General features: G+C 27.9%; 5 protein-coding genes across 5 annotated transcripts; 1 reads left to right on the top strand and 4 right to left on the bottom strand.

The window, feature by feature from the left end:
• Window positions 1-453: 453 nt before the first annotated feature.
• On the bottom strand, window positions 454-2,127 carry LOC113858618 (tetrahydrocannabinolic acid synthase-like). The gene has a single exon (XM_027491330.1). The coding sequence runs from the start codon at window positions 2,125-2,127 to the stop codon at window positions 523-525; it is 1,605 nt and encodes a 534-aa protein (XP_027347131.1). The 3' UTR covers window positions 454-522.
• A 3,314-nt stretch (window positions 2,128-5,441) lies between these two features.
• Window positions 5,442-5,867, top strand: LOC113859969. Its single transcript, XM_027492615.1, has one exon. It carries the CDS (start codon window positions 5,442-5,444, stop codon window positions 5,865-5,867), a length of 426 nt encoding a protein of 141 aa, XP_027348416.1.
• An 801-nt stretch (window positions 5,868-6,668) lies between these two features.
• On the bottom strand, window positions 6,669-8,738 carry LOC113858413 (E3 ubiquitin-protein ligase SINA-like 10). The gene is made up of 2 exons (XM_027491071.1): window positions 8,353-8,738; window positions 6,669-7,591 (listed from the first exon to the last, which is right to left on the bottom strand). The coding sequence occupies exons 1-2, from the start codon at window positions 8,650-8,652 to the stop codon at window positions 6,944-6,946; spliced, it is 948 nt and encodes a 315-aa protein (XP_027346872.1). The 5' UTR covers window positions 8,653-8,738; the 3' UTR covers window positions 6,669-6,943.
• Window positions 8,739-12,889: 4,151 nt separating this feature from the next.
• On the bottom strand, window positions 12,890-13,630 carry LOC113859222. The gene is made up of 2 exons (XM_027492035.1): window positions 13,455-13,630; window positions 12,890-13,365 (listed from the first exon to the last, which is right to left on the bottom strand). Exons 1-2 carry the CDS (start codon window positions 13,609-13,611, stop codon window positions 13,172-13,174), a joined length of 351 nt encoding a protein of 116 aa, XP_027347836.1. The 5' UTR covers window positions 13,612-13,630; the 3' UTR covers window positions 12,890-13,171.
• Window positions 13,631-17,374: 3,744 nt separating this feature from the next.
• LOC113859968 (ent-kaurenoic acid oxidase 2-like) lies at window positions 17,375-23,417 on the bottom strand. The gene is made up of 9 exons (XM_027492614.1): window positions 23,409-23,417; window positions 22,542-22,810; window positions 20,635-21,112; window positions 19,141-19,404; window positions 18,926-19,015; window positions 18,760-18,838; window positions 18,302-18,408; window positions 18,048-18,166; window positions 17,375-17,480 (listed from the first exon to the last, which is right to left on the bottom strand). Exons 1-9 carry the CDS (start codon window positions 23,415-23,417, stop codon window positions 17,375-17,377), a joined length of 1,521 nt encoding a protein of 506 aa, XP_027348415.1.
• Window positions 23,418-25,634: the final 2,217 nt, after the last annotated feature.

The following is a 25,634-nucleotide window of genomic DNA, read 5'->3' as shown; positions in this document are numbered from 1 at the left end:
TGTCAAAGACTATCTGCACAGTGAAACTGCAGAGTGAAAAATAAGTTCTGCGGTTCCTATTTGTGGATTAGCACCATCAAAATTACTTGATTTTCTATATTGCATAAAGCGATTCACCTTTAGAGCCTCTATGTCCCTGGTATGAATCATACATTGTTTTATCTCATCACAATCCCCCATGGGATGAATAGAAAATGCCTCAAAGATGTTTGTTAAATTTTGGTTTTATTTCTTCTAAAATTTAGGTTTTGTGACACGTTATCACTAATAGACTCGTGATAATGATGAGGACAAAAAAGTTAACCTTTTTAAAAAAAAGAGAGAGAAACACACCAAAATTTGAATTTTAGAAACACTGAAATTTAAAAAAAAATAAAAAAAAAGTTTATTAATAGGTCAACTTAATAGGCAGCCAAATGGCTTCCGACGTATGATAACTATGGACTACTGAATGCCACCTGAGATACACATAAACAAGAAAGCAGCATATTTTATTATGACCTTTGCAGCTGTGGGTTCTCTCTATTTGGGTCTTTCAGGCAGAAGAGAAGGTATGCTCTGTTCATTCCTGAAGAAGTTAAGAGGGTCGAACTTAGTCTTCACATGTGCCAATCTATTGAAGTTGTTCTTGAAATACTTGAAACCCCAGATGCTAGCCTGCTTATAGCTTGTGTAGCCAATGTTATTTACCCCAATGTCAAGGTCTCTATAATTGGCATATGCAGCTCTAGGGGACTTTGAAACGAAAGTTTCCATATAGCTGTAAAGTCTTCTAACCCAACCGATGTGCCTTTGTGCTATCTCTTCTCCTTCTTGTTGCCAATGTACAGCGTACTGAATTACGTACAAGTTTCCAGATCTGTGGGGGAATGGAATTTCGGATTCTGAAATCTTATCCATTATACCCCCAAAAGGAAAGAGTACCATCAATGCTCCTTCGCCCCCATCTTCATATAATATTGGCCATAACCCTTCTAAGCCACTCTCAGGAATGGGGTTTCTCACAAAATCAGATTTTGCTTTGAAAGAATCTGTTGTAGTTTGAGTTCTGTTCAGCAAAACTTCAAGTTGACCAATTGGAAGCCCCCAAAGATAAAGGACTGATTCTACCCAGCTCATCTCAGTACAGTCTTCTCTCTTCAAACCCAGTTCTGGAAAGTTCTTTTGCATTAAGGGAATGAGCTGATCTACTCCTCCAAGAAACAAGGATTGGAACAGGGCTAGTATTGTTGGCTCCCCTTTCTTACTTGAATTTACCCTGGTCAACATGATATTTATGCCCAAATTCTCGTCAATTTTATTTCCCACAAGTTGCCACTTCTGAATAAGCTTGGTTGCGTTCTGTTCCAATGTCCTGGGGGCTCTGAATACTGTCACATTTGATGGAACTGGAACTAATTTTATCTTCCATGCCAAGATCACTCCAAAGCTTGCATCTCCACCTCCTCTAATGGCCCAGAACAAATCCTCACCCATGGCTTCTCTGTCAAGAAGCTTACCTTTCGCATCAATTAAGTGAGCATCAATCATATTATCAGCAGCGAGGCCATATTTACGCGTCAAGAATCCATAGCCACCGCCACCAAAGTGCCCTCCAACTCCTATAGTGGGGCAGACACCTGCTGGAAAGGCAAGGGTTTTACTTTTCTCACTGATCCTATAGTAAAGTTCACCAACAGTTGCCCCTGATTGAACCCATGCAGTCTTTTTGTTTACATCTATTTCAATTTCTCTAAAGTTTATGAGATCAATAATTACAAATGGAACTTCAGCAACATAGGAGAGACCCTCAAAGTCATGGCCACCACTTCGAATTCGAATCTGCAAGCCATGATGATGGGAACAGATTATGGTGGCTTGAATATGGGAAACTTCCAGAGGTGTAACTATGACAAGTGGTTTTGGTGATTTTTTGGATGAGAATCTGAGGTTTTGAAGGGAAAACTGCAGTACAGATGCGTAAGAGGAGTTGGTTCGAGTGTACACAACCTTAGAGATTGAACTGGAATTGTGGGAATAACTGTAAAGACATTGAACGAAGTTTTCATGACTATCAACTGCAGAAGATGCAAATGTAAATAAAAGAGCAATTACAACAATGAGAAGAAAGGAGCTTAGGGGCATCATTTTTGTTGGTGGTATGGTGCATATGAGAGGCTTCAGGGGTTTGCTTTATATTAGATGAGAGTGTGAAGTATAGATGAGTTAAATCAGCTATGCTGAACAAGTCAAGCACGTTAAAGTAGTCGACACGACCCTGGAATGTTGACTATTGATTTCAGAAGAAAGAAAAAGAACCAAACTAATAAAGTATCCACTTTAGACTGTACCAATAATAAGTTAATCTATAGTCGATTGCAGAAAATATTACATAAATATGTATGGATGTACAAGTTCTCTTAATTTAATTAAAATAATGTTTTTATATTTGAATAAAAAGTGATTCTTTGAATAAACGGACGTCTGTTTTCTAAAAAAATGGCAAATAACGATTGCCCATATTATTGACTTCAGTTGTAGTTAGGTGATACTTTTTATTTTTTAAATTTATTATTTGTTTCTTATCTTCTTAGTATTGGAAAGAAGTTTAGTGTTAATAATGTTTGTGGGATCTTAGTATATAATTAACTAAATAAAAGACTCATTTTTCCACTTCAACTTTGACAGGGAAATTCATATCATTACTTAAGAGACCAAAGAAGTAAATTTGGAAACTTGGTGGAAACTTACAAGAGAGAAATAGTAGAAGAAAAGAGGCACCCAGCTATTATGTCTGGGCCCCCAATTCACATATTAAATAATTAGCAATCTGCATATAACTCGTCCAGCCACACAGCTGTGCCCTTCCTACCAAATGAGTCAAGTTATATATTTTTTATATTTTTGTATTATTTGGTATTTTTTTACAAGTTAATTAAATAAAGTTTATTAACTATGTTTAACTATATCAATCAAATAAAAAAGAAAATGAAAAATATAATAATAATAATAATAATTAAAACATAGTAATTATGTAAAAAAAATATAAAAATAGTAATTGATTAAATTATTTTGAGTTGATAAAAAATAACTTAGGTAATTGACGCTAATAAGTTGAAACATTACTTCATGGTCCAATCTAGCTCTAAAATAATTATTTTAATGAAAGATATATGTAGTTTAAATAAAAAAAATTAATTAAAAGAGCAATACAAAAAAGATTAACGAACTAAATGAAAATAAAAAAATAAAAAAACTAAATTAAAAAATATTTATAGAGTTAAAGGACCAAGCATTGATTTTGCTACTGAGTTACATATTTTGCTTTTAATCAATGTTTATTTTTATTAGATTTTTATTGTTAACTTTAGTATTGTAATAACATTAATTTTTTACGAGGTTGTTATGCTAAGAGACCGTATCTAAGTTAATAAAAAAGCAGAGAGAATTATGAGTATATAGGTTTCCAATGAATAAGGGTATAGGTATTTTTTAGAGGTATGAATCTAGGCATACTTTTAACTATGGGTATAGAGACATATTATAATACTTTGTTTAAATCCTATCCATTGTTATTTCTATGCACGCCTAAATACTTTAAAACAGCAACATAATAATTGGAAGAAAAGCAAACGAAAGATAAAAACTTGAAAATATTGAAAAAGTCATGTTTGAGCATCTAGGAACGACAATGAGTAGGGTACTATAGTACCAATTCCATACTTATATTTTAAAAAATATTTATACTCAGTTAAATAATAATTTTTAGTATTTTATATTTTTTTTTTAAAATTGAACGTAAATAAATAGTAAGAATAATATTATTTAGATTTAATAAATTATAGTTGTACTTGTAATACATATGTTGCATCGAAAAATATTATTTTAAATTAAAATATAAAAAATAAAATTTAAATATTATCAATAAATAATAAGTTTACGGTAATAGTAGGTGATTATAAAATTTATAAAATATTTACAATATATTTATTATTTATCATTCATTTTATTATTTAAATATTAATATGATTTTATTAAAAAAATATTTGTGTGAAAAAAAATTGTGTCATATATAAATAATATTTTAAAAAAAGTCAATCTCATATCAACTATGTAATAATTAAATGATATAAAATAGTAAATAAATTTTTCTATTAAAAATATAAACCAAAATAATTTTTTTGGTTTACTTTATTATTAAATATATTATTTATATTAATCTTATATAATTTCATATAAGTAATATAATAATACAAAAATTTAATGCATAATTATATAACAAAGTTAAAGTATATATATGTGGCATCTCCATTGAAATTTGTGAGTTTTTACTTATATCCGTACTCATATAGCAGATAAATACCTTATTCATTCTAGATAAATTTTGTGGATGCTATCGAATACTTTATCCATTATCATCCCTAGTTTCAGCCTTTTATATACCTTTGTTAACATTGATTTTTGTTTAAGAAATGTGTTCTGGCCTTTTTATTTTGGATAAATTTTAATATTTTTATTAATTAATTTTGTATATAAAAAGAAAAGTAAAGTTTCAAAATAAAACTTGAAAGTTTTAAATAAACAATGACATAACTAACTTAATTTTTAAAATAAAAAAGTAATTTACTAAAATTAAAAGATTATAGATAATTTAAATTAAAGCATTAAAGATGTTAAATAAGTCAATCTTTAAAAGTCGTCTAGCTTCATGCATCAACTAGGGACATGTGAGTACAATATGCTTTACTCACTTTCATGCATTTTGACTAGAAAAGAAAAGGAGAGGGGTTAGAAATAGGACACTAATCGCAAAAATCTAAATTCAGAATAGTACGAACTTCCATAGTACATACACAAAATTATCTATAAAGCACTACAAATGCACGCTCAGGGTATAACATTTTGCTCCTGTCATAATCAAAGATAGAAAGAGATTCAAACTAAACTATCTCCATCTCCATATGCCAGAACTCATCAACCACTTAAAAATACTACTTCTCAAAATTTCGAAACAAACGACAACGGATATATATCTCAGTATGCAAGCTCTTATGTGTCAGCATTAGAATTTGACACGTCACACCCAAACCTTTCATAAGAAGCTTTGCGATTGCATGCATGAAACAATCACCATTCTACTCTGCTGATTCATTCTCCTTCAAACCGGAGGGGCTAAATTCCAAACATTTATTTTTAATGTTAACTTTTATATTTATGTAAATTATTGAAATAAAATTTTAATTTTAATTAAAAAGTCGTATATATAAAAAACACTTGTAATATTATATACCTAAAGTTTATCCATAACATTAATTTAATAAAAACCTTTATTCCTTGGAAAGTATGCCAAAGATAACTCATAACATAGATGAAATTAAACACAAACCTTTATCGTATATATAGATATACCACTTCTTTTTTCAATACTAATCTAAGAAACGAAAAATTGAAAAGTTGAGAAAATGAGTTCGGTGTTGAACGAAAGAAGGGATGCAGAATGGAAGAAAACGTGGACAGGAAACACTTTGTTATCTGCTCCTCCTCTTTCACTACTGGCCATAGTTGGCATAGTAGTGTTCTTGTTGTGGCTTTCATCATATTTGAATTTGAATTACAAGTACACTGCCATGCAGATGGCCACGACCAACTTAAAGATGTTGCTCTTGTTTTTGCCTCTTGTGTTGACCCTCATGGCCCAAGGTGGACGCCTCGTGGTTCCAGCATCAAGTGTGGCTCGTTTCCACGATAGAGATGAGGAGTCAGAATCATCAATATATTGGGGATGGGTTACCTTTGTTGTTTTTCTTTTGGTTTTGATATCCTATCGACTACACCCTATCTTTGTCATTGCAATAGTATTTTTGTATGTCTACATATTATCAGCGTAAGGTAGTTTTTTCTTCCTACTTTATTGGATGGTTTGGGGATGCACGTTTGTCAATCAACCTCGTTTCATTTTATTTTGTTTGTACCCTTTTTCGAAATTGTGTGCTTACTATAGGTTCATTTTTCTTCATAGATTGCGTGAATAAAGAAGTGGATTCTTAGTGTGAATTGTATTTGTTGGTCAGTTGGACTGGATGTTAAATCGAGGTCCACAGTCCCACTTTGTTCTTCATTAAGATTTTTGTTAATATTTGTAGTACTTTACGTCCTTATTTAAAAAAAGAGGGGTATCTTAATAGAAATATGTATTTCAAACTGGTATTCAGAAGAATTGAATAGATAAACCAAACTTGCAAATAATTTATGTAAGAAATGTATCATATATACAGAAGCCAAGATAGGCTAAATATTAACAGAAATGTGACTCTTTAAACGCAAATACATTGAAATAAAGGTGAATTCAATCGTAAATTTAAACGCGTAATGTGCTAAAGTGACCGCATCAAGTTGGCAATCGAGCGTTAGGATGTAGACGTCACTAAGGGATTGAAGATGGTGGGAAAAAACTGCACAGCAAAAGACATTTTCTGCTCGCTATTAAAAGCAAATTGCCTGATATGCAAGAGGGCCGGGGTGGTGATATTCAGCATAAGAGATTGAACCAGACAGAAAATGTACATTTCGTTACAACTGTAACACAACGAGATGCTCTTCTGAATCTGATCGAACAAAAACTTTAACAGCAATAATTGTTGTATTTTAATAGGATATATATAGGAAAAAAGAAAAGCACCCAACTCTAAAGAAGCTAACTGTCAACAAATTTGTGCATTTAAAGAGGCAGTAACAAAATTCAAATGTAATAATAGATTTTAAGCATACTTCATATTTACAGGATAATTTTGAAACCATAATCCCACGCATCCATAAAGTATTCTTTGGTTTCCTACTCCACTACTGCAACTTTCTTGACAAGTCACACATAGAATAAACTATCTGATCTGATAAGCGCTAAACAAAGAGAATACATACATAAATCAAACAAGATACAGCCTCCAGTTCAATCTCCAGCCAAGGTTTAATGCTGTGACTTGATGCGAATATCCAGTTTGAGTTGTACAGAAGGGAAAAAACCAGATGGAATCAAAAGGAACCTTTTTGTAGGAGCATCAGCTATTTGGCCTTGAATGATCTTGGTGAAAGATTGCAATATTAAAGTGCTTCCCTGAGACCTAGCCAAGACATCGTAATGAAACCCTGCCATCGACTTGGGGCCAATGCAACTAATGTAGACTATATTCCCCAGAAGCTCATGATTATTGTGAACAACAAACAGATTAGCATCATTTTTCTCTTGAAGAACAACCGTTTTTTGATCAGTATTTAAGAAGAGAGTGAAAAATCTATCATATATAAACTGCGTTCCAGAGCCTACATGTCTATGGCTGAAGTGGAGGGATAACTCCTTGGATGAAGCAACATAATCGCAACCTGTATGCGGGCATAAACATGGTAGATATTTGCATTCCTTCTCATGGTTACTTTTCCTGCTGTAACTAAACATCTCGTTACAGCCATATTGTGCATTCAGGCATGACATTTTAATAGCATCCAGCACCTTCTCAATAGCTCGGCAACGATTATACCCAATGGGCATTAAGCACATGGGACACTTGTTCCTGAGTCTGGCACAGCAATTAGAGCAAGCAATATGTCCATTCTCACACTGAATTTTCATTTAACCACAAAGAAAGTTATCAAGTTAGATTTTTCATTACATGGGAAAACTAACAAAATAATCACAAAAAGCACCTTTGAAAGGCTTGCAAGTTGAAGTAACCAGACAGTGAATAAAATAAACATACAACAAAAGGAACAAAATAGTGGTTAAAAAGCCTAGAATGCTATGAATTTCTGTGCAATTCCCATCCTTCTGTTGGATACTTTTTAAGTGTTACATCAACAAAATGAAATATTTTCAAGGAATTAAAGTGGTTATGAAATGATTACAGAATAACATGTACCCGCACTTTGTCCATTCCTTTTCAATGAGACCTCTTCACCAACACAACAGACTCACACTTGTGTAACCAACATAACTCACCACCAAAGGGCAGGACCTTTGTCTCAAGCTCAATAACTCACATTTGAGTAACCAACCTTAATCACTACTCAAACACAGGACGCAGGACTTCAGTTCTAAAATAAACAGCTTAAAACCTTTTTTTCCTCCCAAATTTCAAACTTATAAGACACACGACAACTAGAAACAGCACTTCATCCCTCATCCCTTAAGCTGTGAAAATCCCAATTGAATTTCCCAAGATTCTAACAACAATCCTTTCACAGCACCCTCACACCATCTAGAATCAGTGCACAAAACAAAATCCACAGACAATCATCATAAAAGAAATGCAAAATTCACATATAAATACACCCAGATTTAGAGAAAAAAAAAACAAAAAAGGGGCAAAGAGGGAAATTGACCTGGAAAACAGGAGCACCCAAGGGTTCATAGCAAATGCAGCAATCAAAGACATCAGGGTCAGAAACGAAGAGGGGAATGGACCTGTCCCTGTCATTGGTTGCAGACCCATTTGATCCAGCATCAGTTGGAGCATGTTCTTCGTTTTCTTGGGTTCCAATTGGAGGGTCCACAATTTCAAAGCTTTGTTGTGGATGCTGCTCTTCTTCTTCTTCTCCTTCTTCCTCTTCCCTGCGTCGCTTCTGGCTTCGGTTGCTGGGTCCTTCTCCGTCATCGTATCCACCAACCGAAATTTTCACCATCTCTCTCGCTTTCTCTGTTTGATTCTGGACACTATCTTCCTTCTTTTATATACGGAAATGGTTGTCGTTCTGATGCATAAATGGACAGTTTTTTTAAGTAGTTTATTTCTATAGCTTTTATTATTATTATTGTTTTATTTTGGTAACGGGAAATTTAAAATAATTGTTGAGGAAAAGATTGTTATACAAAATTAGCATTTATTGAAAATATTTAAAGCATGTAATATAAAACAATTTTTTTAGCCTCTGTTACAAAACTTAATATAATTAATTTTAATGAAATCAATATTAAATTATTGAATATTATTAAATTGTATATGTAAATGAATCTAAATTACATATTTTAAAATAATAATATAATAATTTAAAATATGCATCATAATATTTTTAAAATTATATATTTAATTTAAATAAAAGCACTTATTTATCTGTGCTAAACAGTAAACTTTACTGTCTATAACATTCTATTTAATTTTTAAAAAAATTATCTTTAATAAAAAATATGTGATTTAGAGAAAAAATTATTTATGTATAAATTTATGTTTATTGTATCATTTTAAATATACAATTTTTTATCATCTATATGAAAAATTTTATAACTAAAAAATTTAAATAAATTTTTATATTATATATATATACTTTCCTATTTCATATTATTGTATGACAACAATGAATCCGAAATGTTGCAAGATACAGATAGATTAGATTTTTATGGAAAAAATTATATTTTTTTCAAAAATAATAATGATTAAGAAATATATAATTTGAACATATACATCAACATTAATATAATATATATTTGAAGGGTATAAAATAAGAAACTTTAATTATATTAAATTTTAAATTTAATAATATAATTAAAAAATTAACTGTCTTAATATTTCATAAAATAAAAAGTTATATATCACAATTTTTTATTAAAAATTATAAAATTTAATAAATTAAATGTATTGTTATTATTAAATATTATAATTTTGACTAAATATCTACTAAAACATATTTTGGAATTTTTTTTAAAAAAAATTTAAAAATTATTAATAAATACAAAAAATTGTTGTAAAATAAAATAATTTTTTTATAAGTTAAAATTAATTTATGTTTCTCTATTTATTTCAAAACTCTCTAATTTAACTTATCTAAACTTTAAGAAGAATAAATTATTAAAATATATGAAATTTTTTTATTAATTTTTAATATTATTTTTATATGAATATTTATCTAAAATCTTAGAGCTTAAACATGATTTGCTACCAATAGTAAAAAATAACGTATCAATTATTTATATTTTTCATATTTATTATTGCACATCAATCAATTAAATATTTTTTTATTTTCTTAAAGTTGATAAATTTGAATTTTAAATCTAAATTATTTGTCACATTTATTGCAAGGTTTTAATTAATTAAATATATTTTCCTTTTTTAATGTTGATAAATTAAATTTTTAATTCAAATTTTCTGAAGTTTTCATCTAATTATAATGGAAGTAGATCGGATGAAGATACGCCAACATGCATGCGACTTGGATTGCTCAATGACACTTTGGTTCTCTTTTTACATTTTCTCTCCATATGTGAGTTGTTTATCAACAAATTTTAAGAGCAAGTTTGTTTTTTATTTTAAAAACAGTTTTAAAATTTTAAAATATAATATAATATAAATTTGTAATAACTTTTATGTTTAAAAATAAAAAAACAAACATGCTCTTAAAATTTGATAATGAGTTTTGAAATACTACGAAGAAGGTAAAGAGGACAATGTTGCTAATTTCACTCGATGTTGAGGTTATTTGTCAGAAGCGTAAGAGGTTGCTCTAAAACAATTTCTTAAGTTGAATCTTCCAACTCTACTTCATATATGTGAAACAAAAACCAGTATGTAAAAGCAACATTTTGGGCGAACTCTGTTTTTTATCATCATTCCAACACTGCCAATAGAACTCTTCATCCGTCATATAGCTTTCACGTTTTTTATTTATTCAAAAGTTTTAAAATCCATTGTCTCAAAAGCCATGAGATCTCAAATTGCAATTTTCAAGCCTTTATAATAATAGTCACAATTTTAATGCACATGACTCTACATTAATTTTATCAAATGGGGTTCACTGGACAATGTATTTGGTTGGCGGCAATCGAAGATTTCCTGTCAAGCTACGGACGGGACCAAAAATAAGAAAGCTTACAGGCAAAAAAATTTGTACGGTTCTACTGGTGCTACTAAGCTATGCAGAAAATGTTTTTTTTTTAATATTCTTTTATTATTAAGCAAATTTCATTTCAATCTCAATAAGAAAGATTGCTCAAAAGTTTTAGTAAAACATGCATAATACTCATCAAATACCAAATAACATATTTAAAAGGCTTAATAAATAATTCATCCCTATGTTTATTTTACAATAAAGTCTTTATAGAATTTTGTTATAATTTAGTTTTTACCAATTCTCCTATGTTAATTATTGACTAACCAAAAATTAACTCAATACTTTTATGTGATATATCATATTATTTAATTTTTTAAATATTTTAGTAATTAAAATTAATGTTTATAAACAAGTCATAAACACATTTTAAATATTTATAACTTAATTCAGTATTTTAAAGTTGATGACAAAAAATAAATTCTAATTTATTAATATTTTAATAACTAAATTTTAACAAAAATTTTATAAAAATTTATTGCAAAATATATTAAATTTATAAGAATCAATTACATTTATCTCTATTTCAAATGTGTTAAAAAAAAGTATAATGTAAACATTTCATTCATGTGGCTTTTTTGTTTTTTTGTTTTTTCAAATTTATCAAAATATGAGAATTTTGGCAAAATTATTGATATATAGTTTTTTTTCATAAATTAATATTGACAACTTTTGACCACCTTTTTTCAAAAATTGCCAATAGCAATTTAAGACTATTTTTGGTACTTTTTAAATATTTTATTATTATTTTAAAAATAATCTTTAGTGACTCTTAGTTTTTTTTATTATTTTAATATTTTTAATAAAAATCACCATTCGACAATTTTTGAGACTTCACTACTTTTTTAATTTTTTATCTCTGAACTTTTGTGCTTATACCAAAAATTATCATTAACAATTTTAAACTATATTTTTGTAATTTTTCAAAAAAAAAAACACCATATTTTAGTATATATAATTTTTAAATACCGTATATAAAAAATTAATCCCATCTATAGTATTAGATGAATCTCATGTAATTACACTAAAAATAGAATTGACTTAAGTGAAAAGAGTATGTTGCCAACAGTTTTCTTAATTCAGTCGTACAAGTGAAATGCGTTTACAAGAAAAACAGAAGGCCGAGCCTTAACTTCTCACAGTAAGGCTATCCAGGCAAATGAAAAAAATTGCGCTTTGCAGTCATTGTCATGAGAATGGAGAATAATAAAAAATGCAAAATGCGAAGTGGATTAGAGATAGCTAAGGAGCAAGTAAAATGCTAAATGGAGCTGCTCTTTTCTCTAGGCATGATGCCTATTTTCCTGTTTATTTGTTCTGGTAGATTTTGCCTTTTGGATCTTTATACGAGATAGTTAATTTGGAAGTATGTAGAAGCGAATCTAATCATGTTAGGCAAAAAATATCTATATAAAATATGCTCTGATACTTCTTGATATGCAGTTATTGCCAACAGCATTGCCTCAAACTGCGTCTAACTTAGCCTGGTTAGTGATTCTTGCTTATATTACCTTTGAGATCTCCTCCATGTAAAAGAAATAAGTTATATTATTCATACAACAATTTTTTACAATACCACTTCTTTGTATCTTTCTTCATCACATCAACCACCTTATCACATACTTTTCTCTCTTTGTTGTAAATTTTTTGAACAAACAAAAGAAATTAAGTAAGACTTTCCTAAAATCATAGAAGCCTAACTTCCACATGTTTTTCACACGGCCGAAATTTTATCCCCCCAAGAAAAGAGAGGATATGCTTGTTGAAGGATAAATAAAACTATCAAAATAAATTTGGAAGTATTAAATTAAAACAATCAACTCGTTGAGGGATGAATAAAACAGAATAAAATAGTAGCATCAAACTTGACCGCAACATTGGAACAATAGATGAAAGAATCTGCGTAGTTATGCAGAGTTGCAGTTAATACATGCATACATGATAGACATGTTGGATACCCGCATATACAAAGGGGGCACCACTCTATAGAAATTATTATTTCAATCTGATTTCATTAATAAATTTAACAACAAAAGCCACATCAGTTTATATATCACAAATATAACAAAACAAATCCTCAAATAACTACCACACAAAATCAAACTTTCACATATCACAGCAGAGAACAGTTAGTTAACAAAGCAAACATTTATTTAACAACAAGAATTAACAACCGGAAGCAAGAAAACAAGAACATGTTACTGAGTTGAGTCACATAACATAAGGAACGCAGCCAGAAGCTGATTTTCCTAAGCAAAAGCTAAAAAAACCAGTCAGAAGCTACAATAAGGATTAGGCTTTCATTTTTCATACAAAACAGCGTTTAAATGCGCCCATCCCACAAAGACTCTGTCTGAACTTTACCAGACGTTAAGAGCCTCTCGATTTCTTGCGGAGGGTTCAAACCGAGCTTTCGAGCACGCTCCCAGCGTTCTAGCCTTGTCATTCCAACGCAAGGTCCATAAGCCATGTTCAAGTCGAATTGCCGCAACACCTCTTCGCTCTCTTTGTATTCATCTGCATTGGAAATGCTTTCAGTTTACAAAAGAATTGAAATTAGAAGAAAATGAAGAAACCCTAGCAAATGGAGGAAGCGGAAGAGGTACCTTCGAGGTCGGGTTTTCCGCCGTGCGAGATGAGAGCCGCTGGTTGGGCTGCGTCGGAGCCCAACGTGGCGGCGTTAATCGGAGATTTCTTGGAAGATTTATTGGCGGTTTTCTTCTGCCTGTAGAAACCCTTCATGTTTCCCGACACTGACGCCATTCTCGCTGTTTCACTTTTCAAATTTTGAATTTTGAATCTGTCTCAACACTGGACAGCGCATTGCCTTATAAAGCCTCCTCTCTTTTATTATTTATTATTAAATATTATGTTAAAAACATTTTAAATCATAGAAAGAATGTAGTATTGTACTTTTAAGCAGTACTTTAAAGATATTAATTAATATTTTTAATATAGGTTAAAACACTTTTTCCTTGTAATTAACATCAAATTTTGAGTCAGTCCATTTATAAAAATAATAATAAAATAATTTTATACAAAAAATCGTTTTTTAAATAATTTAATCACCCAATAGTGTGAGTAACATCTATTATTTTTCATTGTTTTTCTTCTCTCTAATTTGTTGCCCTTTATTTTTAATTTTGAAACAAATTACAATTCACTAGAATTATTATATTCTTCATAATATCAGCCAATCAACTAAACAAACAGAATCATCACTGATTATCTTTCTTTTTATTTTTATACTTTTCTCTTCCTAATCAATAATCTATCACATACATTACTTCAAAACTATTTGAAACTTATCTTTATGAAAAAAAAATAACTCAGAATAAAGAAAAGTATTACTTACATTTACCACAAGCTATCATTTGTCTACCATCTACATATGATATGTTTGGAGAAGATTTTTGAAGAGAAAAAAAAAGAGAAAACATATTTTTTAATTTTAAATTAAAAAAATTTATATATTATTTATAATAACAAATATATTAAGTTTTTGTTAATATATTAATTTATATATTGTTTAAAAAATATTAACTTAAAAAAATCTTCACCACCACTACTTTCCATTTGCTCTCCTTTAGTTTTGCAGCAAAAAATTATTTTTAACCTCCTTTACTATTAATTATTCCACAACTATAAATGTTTTTCATTGTTTTATTGATGAAATATTATGGTAAGAAATTAGGGTGATCAACACAATTTTTTTTAAGATGAGAAACATGGAGATGGAGGCTAGCAAGCCACCAATGAATCCTCAAAGTCAAAATTTGTTAATTTATGTTAGAATATTTCATCAAGTAATATTAGGACACTTTAGTAACATAACTAACTACATGAGATTTGTATTACATACGCTAGATTTTCACTCATGATATTATAATTCTATAACCATTTTTAAAATAATATTTTATTTAAATACTTTATAAACGTTTTTAATACAATGACTAACTTGCATATTGATATCAAATATAAAAATTAAAAAAATTATTTAAACCCTTGAGATATATTGTGATATATATTGCAATTGTATTAACTAATTTAAAATTAATTATATTTTTTTATTTTATGCTTAAAATCACATGATAAAAATATAATTATGTTAATCTTTATTAAAAATTATAATATATTACATAATTTAATGCACCACGTATATTATCATATAAATTAAAAAATAACTTATTAGTTATTACTATACACCATTAAATATACATTAAAAATTTATCAATTATAAAACAAAAATCATTGTACCATTAAAGAGGCGATAGTAATTTAATCAGGCCAGAAAAAAGGAGTACTATACTAAAATAGATTTAAAGAGGTGGATATAATAATTATTTATTTTGATCTTTATTTGCAGTTAAATAATGATATGAAGTATTATCACGTGTTATGTTTTTTTTTAATTATATTAGCAAAAATGACTAAAATTAATAATCATCCATTATTTTGGGTTGTGCTATCACTTCATTATTTTATCAAATTTTTAAGCATTCTAATGTTACATAAGAAATTATTTATGGTAAATTTCTATTTAAAATTATATAATTCAATACGTTATACTATTTAATGTAATAATTTTTAATAAAAATTTATTATATATAAATTTTTTATTTTATATGATATCACACAATCACAAAAAATATTATATTATTTTTATAATAAAATTAGGTTTATCTAAGCCTTTTTTTACTTGGGCTGCTAAAAACTGCCACCCATATTGCACTGCCGAATGGGTTAAGTATTACATTTTGCTATATACAGAATGTAAGTCTCTATCTAATACCTTATTTTGATGGAGAGTGAAATAGAAAGAGAAAAAATAAACAAAAATAAAAAAATATTAACTAAAAAAACTCTATTAACTTATTTAGATGAGTTAAAAAAAAGTAAATAAATAAATAAATTATGTTAAAAAATATGTTAATTTAAAACTAAATTTAACCAAAAATTTTATACTTTTCCCTATTTTTTGACATAATTTTTTTATGTTATGAAAAATAGATTTTCTTTCTAAAATAAATTAAACCAAAAAAACCTCTCCCCCTTCCACTTTTTCCCCGTTGAGGGGGGATTTTTTTTTATGTCGCAAAAAAAATCTTTATTTTTTTCCTCTCAAACAGATAATAAAAATTCAGTATTTTTTTCTTATTTTTTCTTTCCTTTTATTTAATTTCATGAATCCAAATAAAAAGGGTAAACGAAAATATTGCTTCAACAACCCCACAAGTGTTTTCATCCTTAAAAAAAGAAAAGCAGATAAAAAGTAGATATAATGAAAAAAAAAAAAAAGATAAAAAGTAAGGGTGCGAATTTAATTCATTTATCTATTAATTATCTAATTATTCATACATAAATTCAACTAACTTAATCAATTACATAACTTTTATATTCATCTCTCATGACTTGAAATTTATCTAATTCATCTAATTGATACTTTAATAAAAATGATATAAAGTAGGTGAAGAAAAATAATATAAAAAATCATAATTGCTCTTAACACATTAATTAAATTTTACTAAATATTATGAATGAAAACTTAAACATTTTTTTATACTTATAAAATTTTTATTTTAGTCCTTTATTTTTCACTGGTATATACTTTTGGACCTACTCATTGTTGTGACTCTACAAAGAAATGTCACATAACAAGATTTTATTTAGTTATGTTATCATTTAAGAGTCTACATATTGGTGCTGAAACAACAACAAAAAAATCTAAAATAAAAATTTCATAAAAATATAAAGATAAAAATCATATTTAAGATCATTATAAAATTATGGATGAGACTTATTAAATAAAAAGAAATATCTATATTATTTTAAAAGTAAAAATACATTTCAATTAATAAGAAAAAAAATATGTTTATAGTATATTAAAAGTTTTTTTTTTAAATTACTTGTGGTGACATGTTTTTATTAATAAATTATTTATTTTAATAAAACTTTAAGCAAATTTTACTGAAGGAAAAATATTTATTAACACCCCTATTAAAAATATCCATATAAGTGTAAATATAGGTCCAGACTTGTGAGTCAACTCTACTCATCACACAAGTTAAGGAAAGATTATGCTTAAAATAAATTGGTTCATTTAAACAAATAAGGATTTTGATTTAATTTATTTAGTTTTTAGATCTTTTTCTTTATTATTTGTCTTTAAATTTTGATTTTGTGAATTAATCTATGAGTCAATCAACCAAATTGGTGGATTGAATAAGGTTGGCATTTTCTTGGTTTATGCAAGTGTTCAGTCCATCGATTGAAGAAGAGTGCGAAAAGTAAGGTATGTGATTATAAACCAATTGAAAGAGCACTGAAATGTAAGAAAAAGACACAAATATATCAAAGTTTTGTGCAGATAATAAGCATTGAACTCACATAATTTATGTTTTACAACTACACGTCTTCACATAAAATTAAATTAAAAGTCATTATTAATATAAAATAGGTACGAGGAGAAGTGCCTCATCACTTTATCATAGCCATACCAGTAGTCAAGTGCTCTTTTTTTTCCATCTTAGGTCGAAGCAGAGGAACATTTTCTGATTATTGCCATGCAATTATCCTTGGGCCTTGTGTGTGGTAAGTACATCACGGGGCATTTTGGACTCAACTGTTCAAGCCTGCCGTAGAAATAAACAATAGACAATTACAAACATTTGTTATTAAAGTCCTTTCTCTTTAAGTTTTGTTGAAGACTAACACTTTTAAGGAAAATAATGTCCACAATTTTTCCATCATTTTCTATTCTTTCAGTGGACAAATATTTTTAAGTTAACATATATAGGGAATTTCAAAGGCAAAGTGAATAACATGGGCACACATTTTGATTGTATATTTAAAGGGTTATGAAGCGAGGGACATGTTGGGAAATAATTTTCCTAAATGTTGTCTTAGAAAAGTATATAACTAATCAACTCTTATGGAATAAAATCAAAAGACACAGCAACTATTTGTGGATACAAAAACAAACAACTGAAAAACAAATGGTATTTAGCAAATTTTTAATTGTAACCATTGCTTAGGTGGTATATTTCTATTGCTTTATATTTTGCTTTAAAGTTACGGTAAAAAAAACAATTAGTTTTTTACCTTTGTTCAGTCTTACAACTCACAAAATAGGATTACACAAACTATGGAAAAGTTGTTAGGATGATTTAATGAGGGAGGAAAGGTATAAGGTTACTCACTGATAATTCAAAAGAAAATGATGAAGGAAAACAGTGATTTCAAGCTTGGCAAGTTCATTCCCAGGACACAATCTAGTTCCTGCTCCAAAGGGAAGGAATTCTCCAGCCTTATATACATTCTACAAGTAAGCAATAACGAATATGACAAATCCGATCATAAAATATAGGCAAATACAAAAAAATTGAAAAAGCATGGAATATCTTCTATTCCTTTTTCCAGTTCAAATGTGAAAATGAAGATCTTTGTAACTTACATTCCACCTGTAAGGATCAAACTGTTTTGGATTAGGATATATTTCAGCATCAAGGTGAACAGCTCTATACCAGACAAGTACTTTCCAACCTTTTGGAATGATGTAACCTATGCAACCCAAATGTAGTTAGTTCTTTGTAATAAGAATAAAGTCAATGTTTCATCTTTTATGTAATTCTTGTCACATTGCCATGTTAAAAACGTAAAACTTTCTTTAGTTTTATGTAAGGAAAGAAAATTTGTTCCATGTCCATTCATCATTAATTGCTTCCACACTTTACATCAACAAAAAAAAAAGAGGCTGTAACCAAAACTTAAATTGAACATCTGCACCACTTCATTTCCTAATTTAGATACTTTTAAGTAAGGAAGGTAAAAAGGATTATCACAACTCTATTCTCTATAATTTGGTAGTACATTATTCTAATATTAAGAGAAGGGCGAAAATAGTAGACTAACCATTCATAGTCACATCTGATTTTGCCTCTCGAAAAGTCATCAAAGAGAATGTAATCACACGCATTGTTTCATCAATCACCTATGTCATGTACAAATTTGAAAGCATATGATTGAAAGATAATAATCTATATTGGTTAAAATTAATCTAAAATCAACATTTATCCACCTTAGACAGAAACTCCATTTGTCGAATTTCTTGAAGTATCAACCCTTTCTGTGTTGACGGCCTTTTCTTTATTATTTCTTCTTGTTCTTCCTATACATGTTAAATATTTGAAAGTAAAATTTTAAGAGATTATTGGTTGAGGGTACTTGAAAGTACCATTGGAGACATTGTATAGATTGAAATTTAAATAGATTACTGATAATTAACTTTTAAACCTTAGCTTTTTGAAAATATTCTGGGTGCTTTTGTAAGAGCAAGGTAGTCCACATCATAATATGTCCCGAAGACTCATGACCTGCATTTAAGTACATTATCATAACATCAATGATTTCTTCATCACTTAATTTTTTTCCATTTTCATCTTCAACATCAATCAAGGCATCCATCATGTCTTTGGCTTGTTTGGGTGAATTTCCCTTCCTTTGCTTCCTCCGCTCATCCACAATTGATTGAAATATTGCCACTAGATTTTTCCTAGCCTGAAAATCAAAATTGTAAAATATAAATTGTACATATAATGTAGTTAAATGCAACATCAAAATAATGTATTCAACTCCTTATCATTGTATCCCATGAAAATAATTTGAAAACAATAATTAAGAATATAAAAATGTAATTAATGATATAACATTCCTCAAGTATATTTGAGTAAAGACAAAAAGTATGATATTGTCCTGTTTAGTTTGGCAGAGTATACTAATGTACTTGAAATTTTAAGTTTTACTTTCTTGACTCAAAATTTCTTTAGATTCAATAATTGAACCCAAATATGATTTTGTTTGGAATTAGTTTATTAACATACTTACTCCAATTTAAGTATAAAAATTGTATAAATATTGGCAATGTTCTAGCACTTGGCAAATGAACACCCTATAGTACATAAGATCTTGGGTGCGAACTAGTTAGTATGTTAGGATATGCTTTCAATTATGCGAGTTGAAACTGATACCTTGCAACTAAAGTAGTTTCACTTCTTTACTAACTATACAATCATACGGACACCATGGAACAAGTTAAAGATAATAAGGATATTAGTTAACTTTTCCTCGTATGATGATCGTTACTTTATCAATTTCTTCATTGAAACAAATAATTAGTCCCCATAATTTCTATTCATTCAAATTTAGTCCCCACACTATAATTTTTTTGGATGAATCATAACAATTTCTTAATGTTTTGATTTTGGTCCCTATTTCACTTGAGATTATAACACCATCATAATTTGTTCCATGTGTTGCACACTTAGTGGATGCTTACTTGAGTTTCTAAAGTTTCTTATGTCTCATAAAAAATCAGCCTCATCTACCTTTTATAAATTTGAGAGTATTTTAATTTTTTTTTTCTTACTATCTAAATGTATGTAGTCTGATCATTTAGAATTATTCTATCCAAATACACAACATAAAAATCAAGTCAAAACATGTAACATTAACATGAATAATTGTTAATTATTATGACAAAATTTGATGTTACAATCTCAGGTAATGTTATGGACAAAATCGAGAGGCCTCATAGTACTTATTTGAAACTAATTCCTTAATATTTTGTATGCAAGGTGTAGCACAAAAACATTGTATTTCTTTTAAATTTAGAGCAAGCACATGTTAGTAAAAAATCCTTTAGTTCTCTCTCGAGTGCTTGTCAAATAACTATAGTTTTTATTTTCAAATAAGTTTAAGAGATTTAGCTAATGGAAATTGAAAGCTTACCTTGAAGGCTTTGTGGAATGCAAATCCTGGAAGATTAACTCGCATGGCTCTGACTCCCAAATTAAGTGCAGTGTATTCCTTTTCCAAATCTTTCATAACAGAGTCACTTTCTGAGCCAAGAAAAATATGCACAATGATTTTAAAAGTAAGCCTTCGAAGCTCAGTTAAAAACTGAATTTGTCCCATGTTGGCCCATTTCTCCAATGAACTCTGCACATTTTCATCAATATATCTCAAATATAGGGACAATCCTTCCAAGCCATTGATTGAAGATGATGTCAAACGTCTAAGACGCTTATGTTCTTCATACGAAATTGCAATGAACGATTTCTTTCCAATAAGATCAACCGTAGAACGAGGCCAACCAAGTGTAAACTTATCATCATCTGTTAAAACTCTCTTACATGCTTCTGGTGTTATCACAATTACACTTGGACTTCCAAACATGAAGGCCTTGTACATTCCAGTTCGTCCAAATCTGTATTGTTGATTAGATAATTAGCACAACAATCAAATGATTTTATTTTTTCATATGGACTTGTCAATGGTTTAGTTAGCTTAAAAATAAAATAAATGTTGGATAAAATAGAAAAAATAATAATTTATTGTATTTTATGAAAGAGTTTAATTTTGATATATTGTCAGTATAAATATTTTTACACACCCAACTAATTAAAATATACTAAAAATATATTTTTTATACTAATTATTACAAAAATTTATAATCTTTACTGATATAATAATTCATGATTAAATGACACTTACAGTATATTTAAATTAAATTCTGTATAAAAAAATCAAATATTAAAACTATGCCTAATAATTTAATTAACTAAATTTTATTAAATTATTTTAATATTCACAATTTTTTGTATAAATTTATATCTTTTACAAAATTTGGTTTAACTTATATTTTAATACAATATATTTTTATTTTTTTTCCTTTAATTAATTGATCTATTGACAACATTTAATAATATTTGAATTGAAGTATAAAAGTTATTACATCTAGTAACGTATAACTTATTTTTTTTTTTAACATATAAAAAATTGTGAGAATGGTAAATTTATAATTGAAATTAAAACTTATTACTAATCACATAATCACTTAAAAGTTTATATATGTTTTTTTTTTAATTTTTGTCATTTAAATAAGATTTAATAGTCCATAATTATTATTATATTTTTTACAATATTTCGTTACTTAAACATTTTCTTAAATATCTATATGACATAAATTTTTAATTCAATAATCCATTTTAAAATAAAATAAATCTATAAAAATAATGTAATTTATACTGATGTAAGTTAACTTCTCTTCGCATATAATAATTTCATATTTAATAATAATAATAATAATAATAATATACTTGGTTAAGTATTTAACCACTTTCTTTTTTAATTTTCTTTCTTAAACCAAACATATGACAGAAAAATCACACAGGAAATGGGAGTATCTTGTGGTTCACAACGATGGCTTGTGACTTGTGTGGAGAACGAAACTGGTCTATTTCAGTGACAGTGAAAACAAAAAATAAACGTTGTTTATTTGTGAAATAGCTTCTTGGTAGGACATAGCAATCTTCTTATCAGGAGTTAGAAGGGTACAACTCACTCTTTGCATTTCCAGTAAAATGTAGAATTAGTACTTGCTAGCTAGCAAACTAATACTAGTTTGTTTAGAAAAAATTTCTTCAGAGAAATAATCCGTTATTCTTTAAAAAAAAATCTCATAAAATTATAAAAAGTAAGCAATTACTTTCTTAAAATGAGCTAAACTAAACATGCAAACACATCTTTAAAAAAAATGTGATAGATGAACACTTATTTCTTCAAAATAAGTTAAAATTAAAAAAATGAAAGTATAAACTAAACATGCATTAAAACATAAAAAGAGTGATGATTACCTGGAAACAAAAGAGGAGATGAAGGAATCAGGATGACCAGACTTGAAAGCTCGAAGAAAAGACCACATATTGCCAATGATGGGCCACCCCAAGTCACCAGGGGGAAGAGAGTACTGCTTCACCCCCAAACGCCATTCATAGAGCCACCAATTTGCATTCTTGAGAAGGGATCGAATTACCAACAGAGCAACACAAGCCACACTCACAACCCACATGCATGACACCTCCATCACCACAACCTCACCACTACACAACTCCTCTCTTCCTCTCTATTTATAAGCAAAACTTGGTGTGCTGGTGAAAGAGTAGAGAACTGAATGGAATTTTGTGACAACAGTGGCAAAGAGAGATATTTAAAGAGAAAAATAAGCATGTCTGGCCTTCACTCAAATTTTGTTTTTCGTCTGTCAAAGAGGAACAGTTAAGTCTTTTTTAATTAAAATTATAAAAAATAATAAAAACATATAAAAAAAAAGTTTATTTGTTACTTATAGTGCATATACTAATATGTATGATTTTGATCTTTATAATTTTAAGTCCTCACACTTAATTCTTTCAGTTTTTTAGATGCACAGCTTTAATTTTTCTAATTTTAATAGTCTGACATATTTAATCATTTTAGTCTTAATTTAACATATCCTTAATTATTTATTAAAATTATTAAAATAACAAAAATAAAATTACATAATTTCGAATAAATTGTAATTAATAACTAAAAATATATTGTTAACATTTTGAATAACTTTTATGAGATTTGTAAGATCAGTTATACAGTAAAAGGACAAGAACAATTGTTTACAAACTTTATGATATTTAGAAAAAGAGAAGAAAATTCTCCTTTTAGCATGATTTACTGGTACAAGTTACCATTACCATAAGTTTTTTTTTTCTTTCATCGTCAAAAGCAGGTTTACACTAACTAATCAGTTGTTAACTGGTCAATTATTAGATGTCTTGACTACATTACAAATGGATAAGAAACATTGAAAAAGATATGTTTTGTTTAGTAACCTACAAAATTGAAAAAATGATAAAACATTGCTGCAAAACGTTACATATCTGTTTTAAGTGATGTCCCTTTCTCCTTGAATGCTGTTATTCATTCATATGTGTACGATGTTTCTTACAAGGGACATGTTTTTTGTTGTATCTTTTCCTTTCCTTCTGTCACACCGCCCATGCACCCAAACGAAGTGCTTCAACAGTAATAAGAGAACATGCAATTTGCACTGCATACAAGGTAATTTCCCTTCAAAAGAGGGGTCCATTCACATTCTAACATCTCTTCATTATCAATAGCAGAATATATGTATATAGGAACCAAAAATAATTAGATCAATATTAAAATTTACAAATTGAAATATTAAATTACCTAATTAACTTAGTTAAGCAAAAAAAAGTTATCTATTTTACTTTTATATATAAAGATAATCATACTAACTATTAACAATGAATATAAAATTTTATAAATATATAAATTTGTCTTTGTTTTTCAATACTAAATTATTATGATTTAGTTTAAATATTTTTTTAGTCTTTATATTTATAGTGAATTTTATTTTATTTTAAAAAAGTTTGCGTTGCCTTTCGATATTAAGTTGTTATTATAATTGGACTTTGATTGTTTTTTAGTCTGGATTTTTTTTTAGTTTCAAAATTTTTAAAACTTTAAGTTTTTGTTATTGTTGTTAGCTAATTGTTGATTTGAATAATAGATATTTAATTAAGTTATGTCACGTATATCAATATATCATGTACATTAAAAAAAAAAATTTACACAATCAGATAATTAAAAAAAATTATAATTGCTTAAATAATTTAGTGGTAACAATTTTAATTTATGTTATTTTTGTGAGATTTTTTCAAATATATGTAATGAATTGGCACGTATGACAAAGCTTATTTAGATATTTATTATTCAAGTCAGTGTGTATCCACTGATATGATAAGGTATGGACCAAAAATAAAAGTTCAAAGAAGTTAAGAATAAATATAAAAAATTATACGAATTAAAAAATGGCATTATATTTACGAAGATTATTAATATATTTAAACATTTCAATTTTATTGTATTTACCGTGCGTGTAAATCTATTGCATTAGATTCAAGATCAAGATCGTCCAATATATATTTTTTTAACTCATAGATATTTGGTTCTTGAAAAATTATTAAATAATTTAATTATAAAATATAGTATAAATTTTTTTACTCTGTATAATAATTGATTTATTTGTAATGTTTATTTAATAAATTTTTGTGATTTATTTATGTGTTAAGTGAAGGATTTAATTGGAAAGCGTTAATCATGTCATTAGCAAAAATTATTAACTTTTTATGATAATTAATTTAATAATTATCATAAAAGTGTAATAATTTTTGATTGATTAATCTTAAATATTAGACAATTTAATCAATTTAATTTATAAATATTTTAAGTAAAAATTAAAATTTAAGAGTTTTTGGTAAAATGAAATCAATAAAATTTTAATTTGTACAATTTAAAAGTAGAGAAACTTAATTGATTCTAAAAAAATTTGAGAAACCAAAATTGTACCAAACTCTAACTTAAGGAGGCAAAAATATAACTAATGTATTTTTAAAATATCTATAATTTTTTAAAAAAATTAATAAAACAATAAAATTTTATGAAGTATTTTAACTCTTATTGAATGATAAAATATCAATGGTAAACATAATATGAAGGACTGGGTAAGTTTAAACACAGATATTCAGATCCTGAGTCATTATCTACTGGGTTCTTACATGAATACTCCTCTATCAATAATTCAATAATTGTTTTCAATATAATATTAGTTTAAATATGGCAATATACCACAGCAGATTCTATTACTGCTAGTATGAAGGAATTTTTCTTTCCACATACTTTGAATATCGATTTTTTTATCACATGTACTAGGTGTATAGATTAAAGGATAAAAACATTTTTTTTTGTTTAAAAATAAATTCATTACATCATTAATAGAAAAATCACTTACTAAAACGAAAAAAAAAATCATTTTTTCCCTTCTCTTAAAAAATGACTCTGATTAGAGTTGAATTTTAAATGGCATGGAGGACAGTTAACGCCAAACA

Source organism: Abrus precatorius, unplaced genomic scaffold (genome assembly GCF_003935025.1).
Source record: "Abrus precatorius isolate BTA unplaced genomic scaffold, Abrus_2018 Scaffold2, whole genome shotgun sequence".
In the NCBI taxonomy this organism is placed as follows: domain Eukaryota; kingdom Viridiplantae; phylum Streptophyta; class Magnoliopsida; order Fabales; family Fabaceae; genus Abrus; species Abrus precatorius.
Note: the sequence above shows the minus strand (reverse complement) of the source record. Positions and strands in the feature narration are given on the sequence as shown.